The sequence below is a fragment of the Corythoichthys intestinalis genome, chromosome 20 (genome assembly GCF_030265065.1).
Source record: "Corythoichthys intestinalis isolate RoL2023-P3 chromosome 20, ASM3026506v1, whole genome shotgun sequence".
Taxonomy (NCBI): Eukaryota; Metazoa; Chordata; class Actinopteri; order Syngnathiformes; family Syngnathidae; genus Corythoichthys; species Corythoichthys intestinalis.
The window spans coordinates 242,770-264,875 of NC_080414.1; the positions used below are offsets into that span (position 1 = coordinate 242,770).

At 50.0% G+C, this 22,106-nt stretch overlaps 1 protein-coding gene across 8 annotated transcripts in view; it reads right to left on the bottom strand.

Annotated features, from left to right (window-relative positions):
* LOC130908476 (receptor-type tyrosine-protein phosphatase mu-like) overlaps positions 1-22,106 on the bottom strand; it is a 50,139-nt gene that overhangs the window by 4,371 nt on the left and 23,662 nt on the right. The window contains exons 7-31 of one of the 8 annotated variants that reach the window (XM_057823927.1): positions 21,982-22,097; positions 21,736-21,910; positions 21,283-21,395; positions 20,848-21,028; positions 15,292-15,594; positions 14,132-14,241; positions 13,861-14,062; positions 13,693-13,795; positions 11,585-11,766; positions 11,108-11,202; positions 10,619-10,655; positions 7,239-7,331; positions 6,395-6,527; positions 5,454-5,572; positions 5,308-5,367; positions 5,195-5,221; positions 3,068-3,255; positions 1,797-1,884; positions 1,642-1,718; positions 1,302-1,338; positions 1,132-1,229; positions 658-774; positions 443-597; positions 228-363; positions 15-164 (exon numbers count right to left, since the gene is read on the bottom strand). In XM_057823927.1, coding sequence (XP_057679910.1) covers positions 15-164; positions 228-363; positions 443-597; positions 658-774; positions 1,132-1,229; positions 1,302-1,338; positions 1,642-1,718; positions 1,797-1,884; positions 3,068-3,255; positions 5,195-5,221; positions 5,308-5,367; positions 5,454-5,572; positions 6,395-6,527; positions 7,239-7,331; positions 10,619-10,655; positions 11,108-11,202; positions 11,585-11,766; positions 13,693-13,795; positions 13,861-14,062; positions 14,132-14,241; positions 15,292-15,594; positions 20,848-21,028; positions 21,283-21,395; positions 21,736-21,910; positions 21,982-22,097 — 3,095 coding nt within the window. Of the gene's footprint in view, positions 1-14; positions 165-227; positions 364-442; positions 775-1,131; positions 1,230-1,301; positions 1,339-1,641; positions 1,719-1,796; positions 1,885-3,067; positions 3,256-5,194; positions 5,225-5,307; positions 5,368-5,453; positions 5,573-6,394; positions 6,528-7,238; positions 7,332-10,618; positions 10,656-11,107; positions 11,203-11,584; positions 11,767-13,692; positions 13,796-13,860; positions 14,063-14,131; positions 14,242-15,291; positions 15,595-20,847; positions 21,029-21,282; positions 21,396-21,735; positions 21,911-21,981; positions 22,098-22,106 lie in introns of all 8 variants that reach the window. The other 7 variants (XM_057823923.1, XM_057823922.1, XM_057823929.1 and 4 more) reach the window with 7 other exon arrangements.

Sequence of the window (22,106 nt, forward strand, 5' to 3'; positions counted from 1 at the left end):
CGACTGGCTGTTACCCTAAATTCCTCCTTGATGGGACTGGAGTTGGTCTGCGGGTCCAGCCGGTTGACGTCGTAGTAGACGGAACGCAGCTGATTGGCGGGGACGGAGGTGTCGCCGCAGAGACACGCCTCCAAGATGGCGTCGTGGATAAAGACGTACTGCTCCTGAGGACGCACGGCGTCGCGTCACCCTCGCCCGCTCGCTCGCTCGGCGCGAGCCTCACGTACCTCGGTCTGGACCATGTTGACCCGTCGCGCTCGCAGCTCTCGTACGCAGTTGTAGATGTCCACCACGCCCTCGCGCTCCGCCATGTCCAGCATGATGTCGATCACCATGAAGCAGCCCGTGCGACCCGCTCCAGCGCTAACACGCGCGCGTATAGGTTTCGGGTCAGGTGACGCGGTGACGGGAGCCCAGCGGGTGGGGGCGGGGGACGTCTGACCTGCAATGCACCACGGTGGGCCCCGCGGCCGACGGCGTCTTGGCCTTAACGCGGCGTATGAAGCCCAGCAGTCCGGTGGCGTGGAGCGGCACCCCGTGGTCGGGCCAGCCCGTGAAATGGAACTGCCGGATCTCCCGGATCTCGGCCACGCCCCTCTGGAAAGAGCGAGCGGCCGTTAGCCGAGGCCCCGCCCTCCCGAAAGAGCGCTCGCCCACCTTCTCCACGGCGAAGGTTCGGACGACGTACTCCGACAGCAGCTGCGTCTCCATCAGCGTGACGGAAACGTCGCCGTAGATGTCGCTGTCGTCGGGCCAGTACTTGCAACATTTCACCTGAAAAACGACGAAGCAAGGATCTTTCGTTCGCTCCAAACCAATTGGACGTCTGGCGCCGTCAACGGTACTTAAACGCGAACCGTCCTCCCGATGGGTGGATATTGAATATCACGATGAAAAGGAACATTCACTTTCGAGTGTTACTGGGGACCATTTATTTAAATTGAACTTTTATTCAGGTTTTCAAAAAAACAATAATAATGATCAATATTTTCAAAAAGTGATCATAGGTTGCCATCCTATACTGTAAAGTGTCACATTTGTTATTTTGATGAACAAAAAGAGAAACTGGAGTTTTTTTGGGGGGGTGGGAAAGTTGCGCTTTTGGTTGACGCAATGGATGAGGCGACTCACCCGCCCCACCTCCACCAGGTTGGTTACCATGACGATGGCCGCCGTGTTCTCCTGCCACACCATTCGCCAGAAGTCGTACATGGTCTCCTGCATGGGACCTGCCACACGCACGCACGAGTCATGAGACGCCAGGTGACGCGCGAGCGTGTCGTGCGGTCGGGATGGCTAACCTTGCGTGGCGATGTAGTGGTTGGGGCGGTGGTAGCCCTGCAAACGAGAAAGAAAGCGCACTCAACTTTTTCCCCGGACGGACCTCCGTCGCCAGCTTAGCTTTGGGCGGAGTCCAATCTTTCCGTTTCATCCCAACCGACACGGCGGTGACTTTTATGTTTGTTTACTGAGTCAACAGCGCTCGCATCCGCGATGACCGCTGTTGCCATGGAAACAGAGAGGGCCGCCATCTTTCGCTTTGACCTTTAAAGGCGAGCGTCTATTTATCGAGCGCGTTTGTTTGTCCGCTCGCCGCCCAGACCCGAGTCGGTCCTCGTCTAAAGTTGCGGCGCTACTCACGTCCACGTAGTTGGCGTTGATGTAGTCGGAGCCTTTCTCGCCATCCTGCGGCTGCAGACGCACGCGCGAGTGGTCGTCTACGGGCACAAAAAGAGCGGTCGGAGAAGCCAGGTCCTCGACGGACGGACTCGCGTCCGTTACGGTGGCGTACGTACAGGCGATGATGTTGCCGTAGCGATTCTTCATCCTGTTTTCGTCTTTTTTGGCTGAGTCCCAAGGCGCCGACTGGCCCTCGAAGAAACTCTGCGTGCAAAAATCCGATAAGGTCGATGAACTGGGCGGAGCCTGCTTGGGTCTAGCTAACTGGCTAATGCAAACTAGTGTTGCACGGATACCATTTTCTGGTGAACGTTGAAATAGATTGAGAGTCTGCGAGCATTCGAACTCATTTCATTTGACGGAGTATGAGACGAACGCCACAAAATTGGACGTCTGTCGTCATCTCGCGACAGGTGACAATCGCTCCGTTTCTAAAGGCGGTGCTGTTCTGGCAGCCATCTTGGCCAGGGCAACCGGGGTTCTCCAAAAGTACACGTTGTATTGTATCGGTGCAACACTCACGCAAAGTGAGGTCATACTCAGCTACGGGGGCGGGGGGGGGACATGTGAGTCGTGTGTGATGACAGACAAGAAAAATGCTAGTACTTCCTTCAATTCTTCTCTTTTTCCTTCCTTTGTTCCTGACTTCCTGCCGCTGGCTCGTTCACGTCTGCGCGTGCGTAACACGCTAAAACCAATGCTACCCGCTCCGGCCATTGGCTGCTAAGACCGGCTATCAAATGAAGACGCAGGGCACGGCACGGCGGCAAAGACACGAAGGGTCAACAAGCAAGGAGGAGACGGACTGCCACGAGATGAACGAATGAAAGTCGGCGGGAGGGATGTTGACTTTCTTACCTCGTTAAGCTGCTCCAAGGGATCAATTGACAAAGGAGAAGCAAAGGGTTCATCGTCATTTGCATGATTACGTACGTACTGTACCTAGTTAGAAACAGGATCAATAATGCGTTCCAAAGAAAGCGCAATTTGAGTCTTTCGCCGCCATTGACGACATCCGATCATCCTCCGGCCTTGAATTGAAATGAGTTTATGGCAAGTAGACGTCCAGTCCATTTGAAGTGGCGTTCCATTCAATGTCGGATTGGACGTCTAGTGCCGTCAGTGGCGACCGACGAGTTCAAATATCACATTTGTTCTTCCTCTGACCAGGATGCACCTTGACTAGTACTGTATATGTTCAATCGGTTCGAAACGGGAGGCCGACCCGCCCACTTTAAAAGGATTGGACGTCTAGCGCCGTCGAGGAGTTAACATCTCACACACAAACACATTGGACTCAAAGTACACACGAGTGGAGTGTGTATAATGGATGAGCCCTCAGGGGGCGAGCGCACTCCGCGCCTCACGTAGGCAGGCACGCACGCACCTCGTACTCCTCCTTGAAGCCGTATCCTTCGGCGCACTTCATCTGCGTGATGTGCTGCAGCAGGTCGGCCACGCGGATGGCGGGGTGCAGTTGGGCCGGGTCGGGGTGGTAGGGGGGCGGCTCGCGCTCCGCCTCGCGCTGCTTCAGGTGGTTCTGGACCAGGCTGCTGGTCTCGCTGCTCAGCTCGTCTGCCCCCCCCCCCAAAAAAACACAAGCGCGTCAAACCCCGACGCGTCAAACGGAGAGCACCCGGCCGGCGCACCGCCTCGGCGTTCTCCCGGGCGCCCGCGTCACGCCACGCCACATCGTAGTACGTCAAAGGGAAAGTTTGCAGGTTTTGTGGAAGACCGCCCAGAGGGAGGGCTCAAGGTCTCACTCGCTTTGGTGTTTTTCTCGGTGAGGACGCTAATTGCTACTTCTACTTATTTTTACGTATTTGGTAGGCATATTCTATGCCCAAATTTGAATTTTGGACCTCTGGGCTGATTTATGAGAGGAATTCATCGCAGACTTATTGTTGCCCGTAGGTTCAGAGTGAGGCGACAGAGGGCACGCACGTTCTTCGGGTGACTCTGGGCTGATAAGACCACATTTTCAACTTGTTTTGTTGTAGCAGTTTGCTAACGGCTACTCGGCTCGACTTTTAGTAGGGACCGACTCCATTTGTAAGGGCCGTGTTTCACGTGCTGGGGATTCAGCCAAAAAAGTGCAAACTTCCCATTTTGATCACGCGATTGCTGACCACCATCGACTCTTTTCACACAGCAAAAAGTCAATCGCCAGTCTTCCGGGTCCACTCGTGAAACAAGTCAACTAGATTAACTTCACTTTTTTTTTTAACAGGAAGAAACTAGCTCATCGGCTGCCGCTGACAGTGTCAGACGTCCAATCCGTTTGAAGTGGCGGCAAACGAGCCAACGTTCATTCGCTAGTGATCAAATCACGGGTTCGGACGTCTTTTAGCGCCGAACACGGAAGAACGATTGGACGTACGTCATCGTCAGTGGCGCCGAAAGAGCGATGAGGCAATTGCGGTGGCAGGTGAAAAGAGTAGCGTCGCGTGGCTTTCAGCAGACGAACGGCCGTCACTAAACTCTCTGCTTTCGTCGGCCGGTCGCGCGGCTTCCGAAGGCCAAAACCGGCACGCCGATCGCGGCCGAGGGGCGGGGTAAGGCGATGAGATGAAGGCGGCGCAAGACAACCGACCGCGCTTTGACACAAACTCACTGGTGACGTCACAAATGGCGATGGTTGTGGCTCCATGCGCTGAGGTGAGGCCCCCGCCCGACTGAACCCACCCCCACCCGGCACAAATGTGTCCACTTACCATGAATGGGAACTATTACACAGCATAGACGAAAAGAAGAAGAAGAAAGAGAGAGAGAGAGAGAGGAGACAGAAATTTAAGTAACAAGTTGAGCTTTAGCCTCAGCCTGCACGCAAGCTAGGCCAATTGAACGCAAAGCTGCCGACAGGAAGCGGACTCTTCTTCTTGAGCTAAACCGCTAGCTGACTTAGCGCGGCTAACCTGACGAGCCCGGCTCATCCGACCGGTTGAAATTTACCCACAAAGGTGTGAGCGCGCCGTCGCCGCAAAAATAGAAATGAGAACTTTTGGGACGACGTCCGGTTTCGGATGCGTACGTTACGCCCATTCTTCCGAGGGGACAAAATTCCATTCGGTAAACTAAAAACATCTGAAGTCACAGAGCCTCACACACAAAGACAAATGTGAAAACGTCACGCTTGGATGAAGCGCGACTCGACCGGTCACGGCACCTCTACGCGCTCGTGTTGAAAGACTGACGGTTTACGGCGTGTCCATGCAAGACACGCGGGTCACAGACATGGAGTGGATGCGGGATGGAGTGAGGGACGGAAGGACGGACGTTTTCCGCACAAGAAGCTGAATGTCTGCCGGCCAAATCATATCCAGAAATGAGAATTTTGTCATGAAGAAGCAAAAAGCAGCAAGCGGGGACGGAGGCGAACCACCGGATCGACGCATCCTCTCTAGCTGACACCTGCCCGCTTCCTGCCCCCCCCCACCCCCCACCCACTTCCTGTCTGCGGCTTCAGGTGCGTTGGCTTCCCGTCATAATAGAGAGACAAGAAAACACGGCTCACCCAAAATGGCGGTCGGCACCGACGCGTCTGCTGGAAGCGCGCGCAAAAGAGCAACAGGCTTTAATTTCAAATAGTAAAAGAGGCCCGGAGATGGAAAAAGATGAAACATTTACCTGCGTAGTAGGATTTGGGAATGGTGCTGCTGTTTGTCTTCAGGGTGAAAGATGACGCGGCTGGGTATACGCAAAAAGACAGTGCGTTCAGATTGATTCATTGCGCGTGCACCTGCATGCGCGGCGCGGCGCGGCGCGGCACTCACTGTGTCCGTTGAGCGTGTGTGCGTGCGTGTCCAGCATTGTTGCGTGCTGGGAACTGTTGACCATCAGAGTCATTTCCTGTCTGGAGCTGAGCGTTTCCTTCCTTTTCTTTGCCAGCTTCCTGTTCAAACACGCACAAAAATGCCACACAAAAGGTGAAAAGTGGCAACGGTACACGGTGCGTACTTTCAACGTGGCGTGCGCGCCAGGAAAAAATGTCCTTCGAGCTGACGTTAAAAGCTTGATGTATTTTTTCTCTTTCCATTCTGAGTGTGCAAATAAAAACATCCATTTGTCTGATTCGCTTTGAAACGCGCACACTAGCGGTCTGACTCTGACCTGAAAATGGAAGAGGTACAGTCATCTATATAAATAAGTATGAAAAGCGGCTTTTAAAATGAAAACATCTGCGTGTGTGTGTGCGTTCTCCCCGAGGCGAGCGGCTGACCCCGCCCCCTCATGTCTTCTTCTAGGGTGCTTTGAATCGTCCAGAAGTTGGGAGAAAAAAAAAAACAAGTTGCACTTCTTTTCCAAACAAGTATTGCAACATTAAATTCCGTCTGAAAGAAATCCATTTCTTCCTCCAAAACGTTAGCTGGAAGACACGAACGGCGACCGGCGCGCTCCCGGAGCGCCAATCAAACGCGCCCCGGCAACGGTTAACTCTCATTAGAGCCCGCTCATTGCTGACATCACGCACGCACGCATTAGCCTGCGGCGCTTTATCTTCAGGCGGCTGAAAAAAAAGTCCGATAGCCTTTCATCTAAATTTCTGTCTCATCTTCCACACACACACATTTGCAGATTGGATAGTTTAGTGCTGATGACTATTCCATTATTTATCAACAACTAACAAACACCCACACGGATGTGTCCTTTGTTAACATTGACAGAGATTGGTTCCATTGGAGGCCCTCCTTCCCTCCCGCCCCCACACGTTTACCGCTTTTTCATGAGGAGGACGGCCCCGAGGAAGAGGATGATGAAGAGCAAGACGCCGGCCGCGGCGCCGGCGATCTTCACCGTGCGGTCCGACCGCTTCTCCTGATCCGGTTCCGGTTTCCCGGTGGCCGTGCCTAAAACGACACGGGCAGCGCTTATCAGGTTTATCGGCTCGACCGGTCACAAAAACCTGTGGAAATACGATGCCGGTCTACGGCGTGTTCTTCGTCCGCGTCGTCTTTGCGGATGACCGTCGCTCGCGAGCGGGCGACACCTTATCGCGTTAGGGCCACTTTGTGGGAGAGTCTAGGTTAACGGAGACGAGAAAGAGAAACCGGACCGTTCCGACGCCGCCCGGTTCACCGCGCGCCCGAGAGGCGAAGGCCATAGAAGAAATCGTTACCGGTTCCTGGGGCCGTCCGGTGCCACGGGAGGCTCGCCCGGACCGGTCCGGGGAAAGAAAAAGCTAGAGAAATCTGCTTTCCGTTACCCGTTTGTCTCTTCAAGGTCAGCTCGACTGTTGACTTTATCAGTTCCGTCTCTCACCGGAAAAAAACAGCTTTGTAGCTAAACGCGGTTTTCTTTGCTTCGGGCTTAAGCGCAGAGTGGGAGGCGCATTTGTGTGCAATAAACACACACGCACACGCACACACACACACACACACACACACACACACACACACACTGTGCGTCTATTTGATAACGACGGTTGTCTGCTATCGACGACCATAGCCATCCGATTCCTTCTTTGTACATTATTATTCAAGTTTCCTGGTAGCCCAGGCGGGCTTGCTGGCTTTTGCCTTTTTTTTTTTTTTTTTTTTTTTGCCGGGCCGGCGTCTGACCTGTGAGCTGTTTGTCGCCGGCGGCGGCGGCGCCCGCCCCTCGGAGGCCAAAGCCGGCATGCGGCGTGCTCAGCTGTGTGCTGATGATGGCGGCTGCGAGGAAGAAAAGACGGAAGCCGGGAAAGGAGGAGGAAAGAAAGGAAGGAAGCAAGAGGCATGCAGACAGGTTAGGGTTAACACATGCCAACGTCAAGGCTGAACACTGGTGGGAATCGTCAAGCTTTGCAATAATAAAGACTCGACAGCGGTGTCATTTTCGTCAAGGATGAGAAAAACGAAAATATTTCATCAAGGAACAATTTTTTTCATGACGACGGCGAGCTAAAAACGTGTCTCGGGAGACTAAAACGTAACGAGATGAATGCCAGTTGACGTCTGACGAGACAAAAACGAGATGAAAATTCATTCCTGTCATAAGTTCACAATGTGTGATATTTTCTATACGTGTAGTTAACACGCATCTTATCAGTGTTTGCACCAGTCACTCGCGACGTGCCCCCGCTCCACACACAGGCCGGCCGGTGACTAAGCGTGTGCCAATTTTTGTGTAGGTGCTGCTTGGTAAGTTTAGTTGCCTTATCTTGGCTACGCCGTGTTGCTTTGGCCTTTATAGGTCCGTGCTGAGTGATCATCACAAACTAAACCAAGTTGTAGGGCTAGCGTAGCGTTCACCTTAGCATTAGCCTTTAGCACAGTGACTCGATGAGTGTCTTCTTAAACTCTTGGAAAACTTTTGACGTACAGTTGGTGGCGTCCAGGTGAGTTGAATTACCGTATTGGCCCGAATATAAGACGGCCCTGATTATAAGACGACCCCCTCTTTTTCAAGAGAAAAGTTTTTTTGAACACCAAATTCGTTTTTGTACAGAAAAGAGTTACAGTACATCCAAAACAAATGATTATAAAAAAATATTTGAGAGAAAAGGCATGTTATTTTGCCTCATTCAAATCTTAATGGGTTAGGGTTAGGGTTAGGGTTGCCGCACATTTAAATAGGTAAACTAAAGTGCAATCACATTGGTAAATGAATGGCTTCTGGTTTTTGAAATGTAAATAAACCAGTCTATTGTGAGAAAACAACCAAATTGCAAAAACTGCATCAAAGCTAACTGTAACTGTAGTCTTGAAACAAATCTGAATAAGGAAAAACATTGCAATAAAATAATGCAAATTGGTTAAACTTGAGAGTAGCTGAGATCTGTCATGACAGAACATTGCTTCAATGATATCTGGCGCCATCTAGCATCTAATGGGTATAATGTCTAGACCCTGAATATCAGACAACTCTCACTTTTTCAGTCTTACTTCAATGCAAAAAACACCGTCTTATATTCGGGCCAACACGGTACTTGCAAATAATGTGCTGTTTTCCTGCTGAGTGTTTTATCATCATGAAGACGTGGATGTCCTTGAAGTGCGCTTGTCAATCTTCATTTGAAATGGTTGGAAACCTTTCATTTATTTGTTCATGGGCTAAACCTTTCGAAGTTTATAGAATGAAAACATTTAGACGTCAACAAAAACTAGTCGGAATTTGTCTTCGTTTTCGTTGACTTAAACTAGACGAAAACGAACACATTTTGAAATAACTCAAATATGATTAATAAGGATTTCCGTCCAAAAGACATCGACTTCATACTATATTGACAGGGCACAGGGCCGATTAATAGGGTGCCTATCTCCGTCAAAGCGAACCGAGTGGAAACGTAGACAAAGAGCTTTTTACGTTGAAAATTCTTGTGAATAAATGCTTACGTAAATCCCTGAATTCTTTATAGAAATGGACATAAAACAGTCTCGATTCTTTGTTAAAAGAGCAAAGAACTGGGCAGTTAGCATTTATTTCACGTAAATATGTCGAATGTGCTGCTAGTCTTTAAGCCGCCTTATCACCACAAAGAGCTTTTTATGTTGAAAATTGGTGTGAATAAATCTCTGAATTCTTTAGAGATATGATCGCAAAACAGTCTCGATTCTTGGTTAAAAGCAAAAAAGCGGGCAGTTAGCATTTCTTTTACGTAAATAAGTCGAAGAATGACGCCAATGCCGTGCCGTAGCGTTTCATTTCTCCCGTCGTTAATTTTTTTCGTTTCAAAATGCACGCATTTGAAACACGCTTCCGTCGGTCCGGCGGAAGCTGTGTTTGAGACGGAAGCAGAGTCTGGGACGGCCCCCTACTTGAAGACGTGGCGCAGTGTCTGGGGAATGTGTCCCGTCAATATCGGGATGAAGGCTACGCAAAAGACGGAAATTAAAAGGGCAACACTGCTTGACAGAAAGTATTTGTGCCTTAGCGTTTACAGCAGGGGTGCCCGAGTCCGGTCCTCCAGAGCCCCTATCCAGCTTGTTTTCCATGTTTCCTTCCTTGAACACACCTGAATCAAATGATCAGCTCATCAGCAAGCTCTGCAGGAGCCTTAATAATGATCCTGATGATTTGAGTCGGGCGTGTTGGAGGAGGGAGAAATGGAAAACAAGCTGGATGGGGGCTCTCGAGGACCGGACTTGGGAACCCGTGGTTTACAGATTCGGGTCTGTGCGCAACGCTCGGGCGGATTCATCATTTGGGACCTCTTCGTAACAAATATTCTTTTTTATTTGCATTTTTACTGAGCCCCGTCCCCTAAACGTTCTCCCTTTTTCACTTGTTTTTTAAAGGGGAAAAAAAAAGTGCAAATGTTGTTTTTAAATGTTTGCTCATTTTAATAATAGTATAATATCCTCACTGTTTTTATCTTTCAACTTTGTTTTTTACATAAAAAGAAAAAAATGCCAATTTGATTTTTTCATTTTGAACGCTTTTTTTTTTTTTTTTTTTACCTCAAATTTCATTAAGAACAGCAGAAATTTGAGAAACACGAGCCGGGCCGCCAGTTTGAAACGCGATACAGATTCCCAACAGCAAAAAAATCAAGCATAAAGACAGAAAAGAGGAGTCGACCTCTCTTCGGTTTGAAGCGGGAGGCTCGGCCGACGAACAAAGGCCAAACCTCTCACCTCAAAAGGGATCGGCGTCGGCCGAAGACAAAATGTGCCGACGTTTTGCTAGCCGGTGCGACCGACCGCCAGGCGCCGGGGGAGGCCGCGGCCCGTCGGCGGCCCGGCGCGCTCATTAAGCGCGCCAATAAAAAGTGATTGCGTGGAGTCACAATAGTCAAGTGTGCGTACGCTCGCGGGCACGCGCGCGCTCGGGGGAGAAATGAGACTTTTTAGCGTGTTTGCCGCTCTGCAAAAGCTCTCCCCGGACAAACATGGAGAGGCAGTCATTAAAGGCGCGAGCGAGGACGCGTGAAGGACACGTTTGCGCTCTTCTCCCGCAAGTAACGCTCAATTCGGGTTTATTGTTGCGAGGCGGCGAATAAAAGTCAACATTGCATTACCTTTGGTGGCCACGCGGACGCAGTCGATCTTTGTCTCCTGTGGGAGACAACACGCACGCACAGAGACACACAAACAGGTTGTAAAGTGAACGGACAGAAGGAAAATGGCCGCGGCTCAGCCCGTGGCATTTAACAGCCGACACACACACACACACGCGCGCACCAGTGGGTGCAAAGTGAGATGGAACATCTTGTGTCTTTCTGGTTATAACAAACAGACGACAAATTAACCACAAGAGCTCATGAATATTCATGCGCACACACACATTGGATACGGCGGCATGTGTTTGTGCGTGTATGTGTCTGCGGTGCGGTGACAGTGAAAAGCTCTCCTGTCGCTGCATTATTCAACACACACACACACACACACACCAATTAAAGCTCCGAGCGTCAATAATTAACACACGAGACGAAAAGATGTTGGCGGCAGTAAACAGTTGTGGTGTGTGTGTGTTTTTTCTTAATGGGAGCAGATGGAGTCAAAGTTACCCCGTTAGCGCTGCTGACCGCCTGGTAGTAGATGGCGTAACTCTTGTGAGGCAGCAGAGGGACGTTCCAGAAGCCGCCGTAGGTGCCGTTGTCACCTGAGCGGGTACAAGAACGCACGGGCGTGGTCGTCATCGTTCCACATATACAGCAATTCATTATCATCAGTATAACCAAAATCATCATCATAAGATCATCCTCACTATAACCCAAATCTTCTTTTTCACCAACACTGTTATCATCGTGACCTTCATCATCACCTTTTTCATCTTCATCAAGGCCTTCATCATCATCACCACCCATATCACCCAAATCTTCATCTCATCACACTCCCCGTCCTCATCACCATCATCACTCTCACCACCATCCTCCTCCTCACTCCGACCAAAGACGACGCGACGTCCTCGGGAAGCCGAACGCTCCCGCGAAGACGAGCGCTATTGCGGACGGACGGACGGACGGACGGACGCGTGCGCTCACCGACGCAAAACGGCGTGGGCTCGCGGACGTGGCCGACGGCCAGCTCGGCGCTGAAGTAGTAGTGCGAGTTGAGCTGCGTGGCGTTCAGGAAGTGGATCGGGACCGGATAGCAGCGGAGGATTTCCGCCGTGCCTCTCGTCTGCCTGCGGGGGCGCTCTTCCTCCACCACCACCTGGTATTTGCTGCAAAACACGCCCACGCAGTAATTATTAGCGGTGAGAATCTTTGGGTACCTAATGATTTCATCACGATTATGATTCAGAGCCTACGATTCGATTAGAAATCGATTATTGATGCACCTCCCCAGCTATTAGCTGCTTGCGTACATTAGTTACAAAAATTGTACAAAAATCCTCTCAAGCTTAAACAAATCTTTCAGTACCAAGTTAACTGTTCAAAACAGTAAACATAATACTCATATTCTGTATCAGCAGCTTTAAACTACATTCAGTTCATTAAATGTTGTGGATCAACTGTTAAAATTGCTTTCCCTTCTGTCTACGTTCGACATGTGAAAGTTTTAAAACTGTCTTAAAGATAGATTCAAGTCAAGACTTTGCCGATTTAGGAGTATTTTAGATCAAAAGTTGATTAGGTTCGCTACAACAGCCTTTTAGAGAAGTCTGCTTTAAGATGGCTGCTGTTTACTAACGACGGCAAGTCTGTCCATTTTGCATCTAGTTCTCTTTACATGTTCTAACGCTGCCGACTTCATCATTTTGCATCTAGTTCTATACACATCAGATATCTACCGTAGCGGTATTTGGATGTAGTTTGTAGCGGCTGTCGGCAGCAGTCAGGTATGATTGTTTTTTTTATCTAGCTAGCGGCATGAGTTGAACCAGAGCCGCGAGTTGAGCGTTGTCATTACTAGTACTGTAATGACAAGCATGATGTTTACTCTCGGTCAGTTTGTCATTGCGTCCTGAACACGCGCTGAGCGTGTTTTAGTTCCGCTTTACTTTAATCAATTATTCAATCATCGGAATTTGGATGTTTGTGAATCGTTCTCGAATCTCCCATGGCCGAATCGCGAATAATCTAAGAATGGGAAATTTTGGACACCTCCAGTAATTATGGCGAACGGATGTCCGATCCGGTCGAGGCGGGAAGGAAGGTCCGTCGCTGCCGTCCCTCCCGCTTGAAGCGGATCGGACGGTTAATGACGGCCAACGAGATCAAATCTGTTCTTCCTCCGGCCGAGAAGCAACTTCGCAGACGTCCGATCCATTTGAAGTGGGAGGCCGGCAGCGAATGTGCACACTTCAAATGGATTGGACGTCAGCGCTAGCCACTGAGTTCAAAATCAGCTTCTTTGTCTGACAAAAGAAGTTTTTGGGAGTATAGCTTGCACTCCAATGGCACGCACACGCACACACACACAGTTGCTGAAATATTGAGCAGCATCAATCTTCCGCTTTATTAAGTTTTCATGAGCCAAACATGAAAGATTTAAAGGACATGTTGACAAGATCAAAGTGTCACTTGAAATATTTGAGGATGACATCACACAAACACGCGCTGGCGCTTCCAACGGTGATGAAGCTTTAAAAGCTGCTCGGGGATTGGCCCTTATTTTCCACTTTTCTTTGGTTTCTTAGCGCAGGCAGGGGTGGCCGACTACTTTTATGGGCCGGGCCGGGCCGGGCCGGGTGATGAATGCCAAGCTTGGGTTTGGCCTACGTTCTCTCGCACTTCTCAGCTTTAACAGCAGATGGCGCTTAAACAGCCGCACTCTCGGTGAGCTCAAAACACGTTGAAGACAACGTGTGAAACGGTAGAATTTAACGCTTTTCGTCGAAATAAGTTCAAATGTCATTCATCTCTGTGGACTCGTCGTGTGAATATTGCGGTATCTTCCGGCAGGATTATTTTGTTGCTCGTTAACTCTTTGGCCGCCATTGACTGTCGTAAACATCAAATCCATTTTAACCTGGAAAACGCTTCACCGCCATTGACGTTAGACGTCCGATTGGAGTTGACCGTGTGGGGGGGTCAAGGGGGTGGGCGGGGTCTGGCGGCAACGGACCGGACAAAAAGCCAGTCAAAACGGGGATCGGACATCTAGCGTCGACCACGGCAGACCGTGACACAAAAAAGACAGTCACCTGACGGGGGCGCCGCGGCTGCGCGCCGGTCGCAGCAGTACGCTGACGGTGACGTCGCTCTGGTTGATGGGCGGCTGCCGTTCGTACGCGGGCATGACGGGAGCTGCAATAGACCGAAAGGTGAGACGGACGCGTCGAGACCAGACGAGACCAGACCGGACGGAACACCTGAGATCTTGGTGGTGAACCGAGCCACGGCGGGCGCTCCGAAGCCTTTGGCGGTGGCCACCCTGATGGTGAAGGAGTAGGTGGAGCCCGGAAAGAGGCCGCTAAACACGTGACTGCTCTCGTTGGCCGCCTTCAGCACCTTCCCGCTCTGGTTGCTCAGGTCCACGTCCGAGTCGAAGGAACTCAGGGCTTTGAAGGAGACCTGACGGGAAGCGGCGTCACTCCTCGGTCCCGGCGCGATAGCGAGCGACCCGACCGCCTACCCACCCACCTCGTACTGGCGGATCCGGCCGAACGTCTGCAGCGGCGGCGCCCAGCTGACTCGGATGCGCTGCTCGTAGCTGGCGCCCTCGACGGACGCCGCCGGAACCGCTCCGGGAACTGTCGGGTGCGGGAGCGTTTTACCACGGAAGTCTTCCCGCCGGTGTCGGTACACCGTCGGCTCGGGTCGCGCAAACGGGTCGAGGGGCCCGCGCCTGCCGATGGCGTCGCAACAACGCTCGAGTTGCACGTACTGTTCCGGTTGGTTTTTCTATTCGTTTCGCATGACAATGACTAGAGAAGAGCAACTGGTACACTTAGAAATAGGCATTTAACAGGAGAGCACGGCTCTGGGAGAGCCTTTCGACCTCTCATATAGCGAGAATAACAAAACGTCGCCGTCAAGCGCGGGCCCCCGAACCCTTTGTGCAGGGGACTCAAAATGCAGGCGTCGGTATCGAGAGTACCAAGAAATGGCACCGGATAACAGTAGTGAGAACTGCTTAAATTTGGGTCTCTAAAAAGGAAAAATGAGGTCAAAAGTGTCCATTGGCTATAGTTTTTTGAGATACTCTAACATAGTAAATGGTCAAGTCCAAGCAAAAATGGAAATGCTTGTTTCTGGGTGAACATATCTACCCCCCAAAAACTGTCTACCATTTCAGAAGAAGTCAAATATTAATGGTAGAGTTCAGTCATGTGGGTTTTGAAGCCAAGGTTGTCATCTGCAAGAGTAAATGCCAATGTTTGATCAACAATCTAAATTGACATGCATATCTATCAAATATATTTGCTTTGTTAGAAGTGGGGAAAAGTAGGCTAGCAAAAGTGATTAGTACACAAGCCAGGCTAACTTACCAATGTGGTATAATGGCATTGACTGTGCACTCAAAAAGTCATTCAGTACTATTTAGGTTTTTTTTTCTTCTTTTCTTTTTTTTTCCAAAAAATCAGTACAGTATCGGCCGATACCGCACGGCCAAGTATCTGTATCGACAGCTAAAAAATGGTATCGGCGCAACACCGATTCCGACATTAGCTCGCGATCAGCCGGTCATCTGATAGCGCGCGGCAAAGTCGGCACGGTAGCGTGCTAGCATTAGCGTTCCGGACGCGACGTTAGCTCGCGCGAGAGTCGGCCGTCCGACTGAGATGACCCGCTCGACGTACCGTCCTCGTCCGTCAGCACCGCCATCTCCTGGCTTTCTTTACTTCCTTCGGGGTTGCTGAGGACCAGCCGGATGCTGACGTTGGTGAAGGGCGTGAGCCCGCGCAGGGTGTGTTGCGGCGCGGCGGCCCGCGCCTCGTAGACCGCTTCTCGTCGCTCCTCCCCCTCAGGTCGGTAGCGGTAGAGCAGCGTCACGTTGAAACTGTGGCAGCGCGTCACGTCGTAGCCCGACGCGTCCCAGCGCAGCGTCACTTCCCTGGAGCGCACCGACGCCACGCGTAGGCCGCGCGGACCGTGCAGCGGCTCTAAGGGAACAAATGAGGATCGGGATTCAATTCTTGCTATTCGCTGACATCGATTTCGCCCGGGTCCGAAGGTACCTCGGCAGAATTGATCTTATTTGGCAAGCTTAAAATGGACTCACTCAGGTTCAATGTCAACTGTTAAATCACATTTGAGGGCCAAAATCAAAACTTGCCATCATACAGTGCTGGTCAAAAGTATTGGCACCCCCTGCAATTCTGTCAGATCATGCTCAATTTCTCCCAGAAAATGATTGCAATTACAAATGCTTTGGTTGTAATATCTTCATTTATTTTGTTTGCGAGGAAAAACACAAAAGAGAATTGCTTTTTTTGTTCTAAATCCTTATCATTTTACACAAAACTGCAAAAATGGGCCGGTATTAGCAACCGCGGGCTAAGACTCGGTAGCACAACCTTTAGACAAAAATAACTGCAAACGACCGCCTCCGGTATCCATCAGTGAGATCCTGATGGAATTTTAGACCATTCTTCTTTGGCCACCTGCTCCAGGTCCCTGAGATTTGAAGAGTGCCATTTTCAGATCTCTCCACAAGTGTTCAATGGGATTCAGGTCTGCTGGTTCTTTCTCTCAAACCATTTTTGAAGTGTGTTTTGGGTCACTGTCCTGCTAGAACGACCTCTGAGAGAGACCAGCTTTTTACATTATACACCAAATTTGTTGGTAGTCTTCATAATGTCATGCCCACGGTCAAGCAATCCAGCGCCAGAGGCAGCAAAGCAACCCCAAACCATCAGGGAACCGCTGCCATGTTTGACTGTGGGGACCGTGTTCTTTTCTTTGAAGCCCGTGTTTTTTTCCCTGTTGATGCCTTTTTCCAAAAAGCTCTGCTTTTGTCTCTTCTGAGCAGAGAACATTCTTCCAAAACGTTTTTGGCTTTCTCGGGTAAGTTTTGGCAAACTCCAGCCTGGCTTTTTATGTCGCGGGGTCTTCCTGGGTAGACAGTCCCTTTTCATTCAGACGCCGACGGATAGTATGGGTTGACACTGTCGTACCCTCGGACTAGTGGACAGCTTGAACTTGTTTGGATGTTAGCTGAGGTTCTTTATCCATCGTCCGCACCATCTTTTGTTGAAATCTCTGGTCAATTTTTCTTTTCCGTCCACATCTAGGGAGGTTAGCCAGAGTGCCATATTGATGACACTGCGCACGGTAGACACAGGAACGTTCGGGTGTTTGAAAATGGACTTGTAGCCTTGAGATTGCCCGTGCTTCCTCTCCAGTTCTTTGGTCTTCTTTCTTTTCTCCATGCTCAAACACAAGGACACAGGACAGAGTTGGAGTCAACTTGAATCCATTTTAACTGGCTGCAAGTGTGATTTAGTTATTGCCGCCACCTGTTATGTGCCACAAGTAAGTAAGGGGTGCTGTTAATGACACAAATTAGAGAAGCATCATGTGATTTTTCAAAGGGTGCCAATACTTTTGTCCAGCCCATTTTTGGAGTTTTTTCTAAAATGATAATGAATTAATTTTTCTTTTCCATTCTTTTTTTTTTTTTTTCATTGCAAGCAAACTAAATGAAGGTATTACTACCAAAGCATTTATAATTGCAATCATTTTCTGGGAGGAATGGAACATTATCTGACAGAATTGCAGGGGTGCCAATACTTTTGGCCAGCAGTGCATGTTTGAAATATTATGTATCTACCGTATATAATTGAGGTCTTTAATTTCGGTCCACTGACCAGCTTGAGGTGGAAATCTCAACCCCCAATGTTCCATTCAAAGTTAGTTGATCTTTTCCGTTAGCCATTGGCTGCCATCGACGGCGGTGTCGGAAAGGGGCGGACCGGGGGAGGAGGGCGGATTGGCCCGGGAGTCATGGAAAGACCGGCCCGCCTCGCGGACTGTGTCAGAAGCTATCGACACAGAAGGGTCTACTACTAATATTCACTGACCTTGGCTGGAACATCTTCCAAATTGTTGATTTACACTACAGTACCACAAAAATGAGAACTGTAACATGTAACCAGATCAAAGTCCACATGAAGGACTTTTAATTTGTTCTATGTTTGTACAGTAAAAATGCATAGATTTGAGTACGGGTGTAGTCAGAGAGGTCCACTTTGAATATTCACCGAACGTATTCAAATTCGTGGATTTACAAAAATGAGACCGGTCACCTGATCAAAGTATACATGTCAGACTTTTAATGCATTTTTCTAAATATTGGTACAGTAAAAACGCATCGTTTTGAGAGAGGTCTACTACTAATATTCCTCAAATTTAACCAGTACCTATTCAGATTTGTGGATTTACAGTGCCACAAAAATGACAACTTTAACCTAGCATTGACTAAAACGACCCGTTCCTCAGGGGAATCGTACTGACGTGATAGAGCACGTAACGCACATGTACAGTGGGGCAAGGGTTTAGGGTTACCATTTAGGTAAGTCCGTGTTGCCCAACGACAGCCCCAAAACATCACTGCTCTAGAGGAGATCTGCATGGAGGAATGGGCCAAAATCCCAGCAAAAGTGTGTGAAGAGTTACAGAAAACGTTTGGCCTCCGTTATTGCCAACAAAGGGTAAGTAAGGAAGTATTGAGATGAACTTTTGGTATTGACCAAATACTTATTTTCCACCATGATTTGCAAATAAATTCTTTCTAAATCAAACAATGTGATTTTCTGTTGTTTTTTTTTTCCTCCACATTCGGTCTCTGATGGTTGAGGTTTACCCATGTTGACAATTAAAGGCCTCTCTAATATTTTCAAGTGGGAGAAATGACACAAGTAGTGGTTGACTAAATACTTCTTTGCCCCACTGTAGATGGAGCGGTGACTATTTCCTTTTTAAATGATGACAATGTGTTTTTAAGAGTCGGGAACAACGCGACCACACGGAAGTCAACTGCCCTCGCCGCTCGCTGCATTTACCCTAACGCTTGGTTTTGGGGTCCTCTCATTTGACCGTGGGCCCAACGGGGAAATCCCCGCTATCCCCGTACGCCGGTCCGCCCATGGCGACGAACATCTAATCCGTTTTGGTGGAGAGATCCGGGACGATCGACGGAGCGTATTATCCGTGGCCGTTTCTCCAGCGATCGCAAAAATTCCGTCCGTTTCTTGTAACGCCACAACTTCGCGGCCTTCGACACACCCGTGTATGAAGTCGTCGGCTGCCGTTAAATGGCGCGGTTCTTTTTTGCCAATGTGGAGTTGTTCTTTTCCGCCGCCTTTGGCTTCTTGTCTTCCTTTAAACGGGGTGTCTTTTTTTAAACACGGGCTTTGAAAGAAACAATGGGAGCCAATTGAATCGTCACCTCGGAGATTCCAGCCACAAATGTGTTTGACGTCGCCTTTGTTTCTCCTGACGTGCCAGCGTGTTGCCTTTGGGCAGGCGCACGCACAAACGGACTAACTAGGTGTGAAGAAAAGGCTGAGGGAGGGATTACCGCCGATCACGTGACACATAAACCCTGTACACAATCTCACACGTTTGGACTATTCCCCTCCGGCGTCCTGCTATTTAAATCCCATGTGAAAAAAGACATTCATTGCTGATGTCACAATTTGTAAAGTCAATCAAGCACTTCTTGATCTTCACACTACTTCCTGTTGTCCTCGTACACGCGCGCACTCAAGTTTGGCGGGCGGGCGGGCGGGCGACCGAGGCAGCTGTGCGTTTTGTGCGTCGAGGACGCGTCTTCCCGTCGCGAGCTAATTAGCGTGCTATTCACTCGCCCGAGCAGCTGCTAGCTCGTCAGCTTCGCCGCCATCATTGTCGTCGTCGTCACCCGACGTCAGTCTCGCTCGGAAGCCAGAGTGTTTTTCCTTCATAACTATTTAAATGATGGATCCTTCAATGAATTCATTCCTTTGATTTTAGATGACTGATATGCTTGTTTTTTTCCACTGGCCGTCGAAAAAACACTGCAATTGGATGTCAAATGGGGACCGCAAAAATATTTTATATAGGTTTGAGACCTCCGTCGTATACGAACGTAATAACGAAAAGGGGGGAAAAATCGTGTTTTAAATAAAGTGTTTAATGACTGAAACATTTAACACTTTAATAAAAGAAAGAGGAAAGGAGTCCAAAAGAAAAGAAATCCAAGCGAATCGCAAAAGCTTTCAAATGTTTGCCGGACGGGTCGAGCGTGAAAATGTGACGTGAAAAAAGAAAGAAAGTGAAATATTGATATGAAATATTTTTAAAAGCCTCAACAAACAGCAAGCACACTTTAATGGATGTTAACACACACACACACACACAAACACACTCGTCTGCGTTCTTTCTGATGATCAAAGCGCTTCCAATCTTTTACTTTGAAAATATCGGCTTTGACTTCCTACACAGGTCTCGGCCGCTTTGCGCGGCAATTAAAAACAAATACAAAGGCGCGTCGCGTTTCATCCGTACTTTGCTCGGGAATCTGCAATTTCGGTGGCGCGGTGAAACCGTACAAACGACGTTGCGATTCCGATCGTCTCTTTAACAAATAAAAGTTTCGGTTCGAAAGTGTTCCTAGGAGAGAGAAAAAAAAAGTTTGTCATCTTAAGGAATGGCATCCGAGAAGAAGACTGCGTCACGCCGAGTGGCCTCGCCGGGCTCTAAGTCACAAAGCTTGTATGATGGACACACGCATTCATTATTTAACACGCGCAGATTGTATAATTGATGTGCAGTCAGATGAATAAATAAAAGTGACTCGATGACAGACGACTGTTATCGGAGCGTAAATCATCACGCCGAGCGCGCACGGCGGGCCGTCAATCTCGCGCGCGCGCGTGACTCCCAAGAGTGCGTTTGTTTACGCTCGGAGCCGGTCCCGCGGGGGGGCGGAGCTAAGAGCAGACGACAACTTGACAACATTCTCCGCTGAGACTTGAGCGTACGCCAACGCGGACATAAGTAATAACAGAATGCTGTTCAAAAAGATCAACAACAATAATCAAACACCGAGCGCGACGCCTCATTAGCCGCACAAACACACACGCGCGCTGAAGCGTATGCGGCAGCCATTAGCGACTAATGAGCGGAGCGTCATCCATTTTAATGAGCAGATAGCTAACCATCAGCAAGCCGCCAATTCGCCGCCAACGTTAGCGGGCTGGGCTAATCGCATTAATGTGACGAAGGCGACCCGACGCTAATGATGCTAACGACGCCGACGGTCGGTAGAGGATACGCCGGGGGCGGGCGTCGACCGCCGTATCCTTTTGCTCCTTTTTGGAAGTCCGCTAAATTGGCAACAAAGCCGCCGCCGAGCGAGTCGCGCCGCTTACCTGCGCACTTGGTGCGGGCGCGTAGCGGCGGCCCGGGGTTCCCCGTGCCTCCCTCTAGCGGGCGCGTGAGCAGCACGCTGATCAGGTACTCGGTGTCGGGGTCCAGGTGGCCGATCTTGTGAGTGGCCTTGTCCACGGGCGTGGTGTCGATCAGCACGCCCGCCGTGGTGCGGTACTCCACCTGCAAGCGGACGACATTAGGCCGCTGGCGAGCTAACGACACGGTCACGTGCAGCAAAATGAAATTTGTGTAACGGCTAGCGAATGTTAACATGTACGATCAATTAAATGGAAAACTACGGATGTCCTGTATCATGTAAAAGGGAAATAACAAGAATAAAAAGATAATTAGAAGCCATAAAGATTGTTGCCTACATGAAGTGGAAACTTCTCATTTGGCTAACGAGCGCGAAAGTCCCGCAAGCGTGCTCTCACCTCGCGCTCCACGATGGGGCCGTCGCCGTTGATGGAGTTGGCGTTGAGTTGGATCCACAGGTAGGTGGCGCCCACCGCCGTCAACTGAGGCGGCGCGATAGGCACGGGGGGCTCTGAGGACCAAAAAAAGCTCAAAACGGAGTCGACGTCCATTGCCGTCGAGTGTTAACGAGGGAGTTCATTAATATTCGTGACCTTCGGCAATCGCGGCAGACCTGAAATTTATTACCCACAATCCCCCCTGGTGCTGCTCTACTTCCTCCTGACCCACTTCACACTCTCACACACACACACACACACACACAACAACACTGTTAGCGAGTGTGTGTGATTTAAACAGCGTTTGAGTGACAGTTCAATCAGCGGGTATGTCTGGGTGGTCACGTGACTCCGAGGCTCACCTCACTAGCTGCAAATGTAAAACGCGGCAAACTATTTGACGCGAGCGCTTACGCTTGACGGTGAGGTCGGCGTAGGAGGACACGCCCACGCCGCGATCCGATCGTCCGATGCAGCGGTAGCGCCCCGAGTCCTCTTTGGTGGTGTTGTCCACGTGGAAGGTGGCCACGTAACGCCGCGGGTTGATGGGCTTGGTTTCGGCGGCGACGGCGCGGCGACCGCTAGCGCCCTGGCGAGCGAAACGAAAAACGCGATCGTCGTCGCGCTCGAGCGCCCGACCACGCCCCCGACCGACCGTACCTGAAGGTAGAGGCTCACGTCGCCGCGCGGGCGACCGCTCACCGTGCAGGAGAAGACGGCCGCCTGCCCCGCGTTGACCTCTACGCCTTTGATGTGCAGGAAGTGAGGCGCACTCGCTGAACACA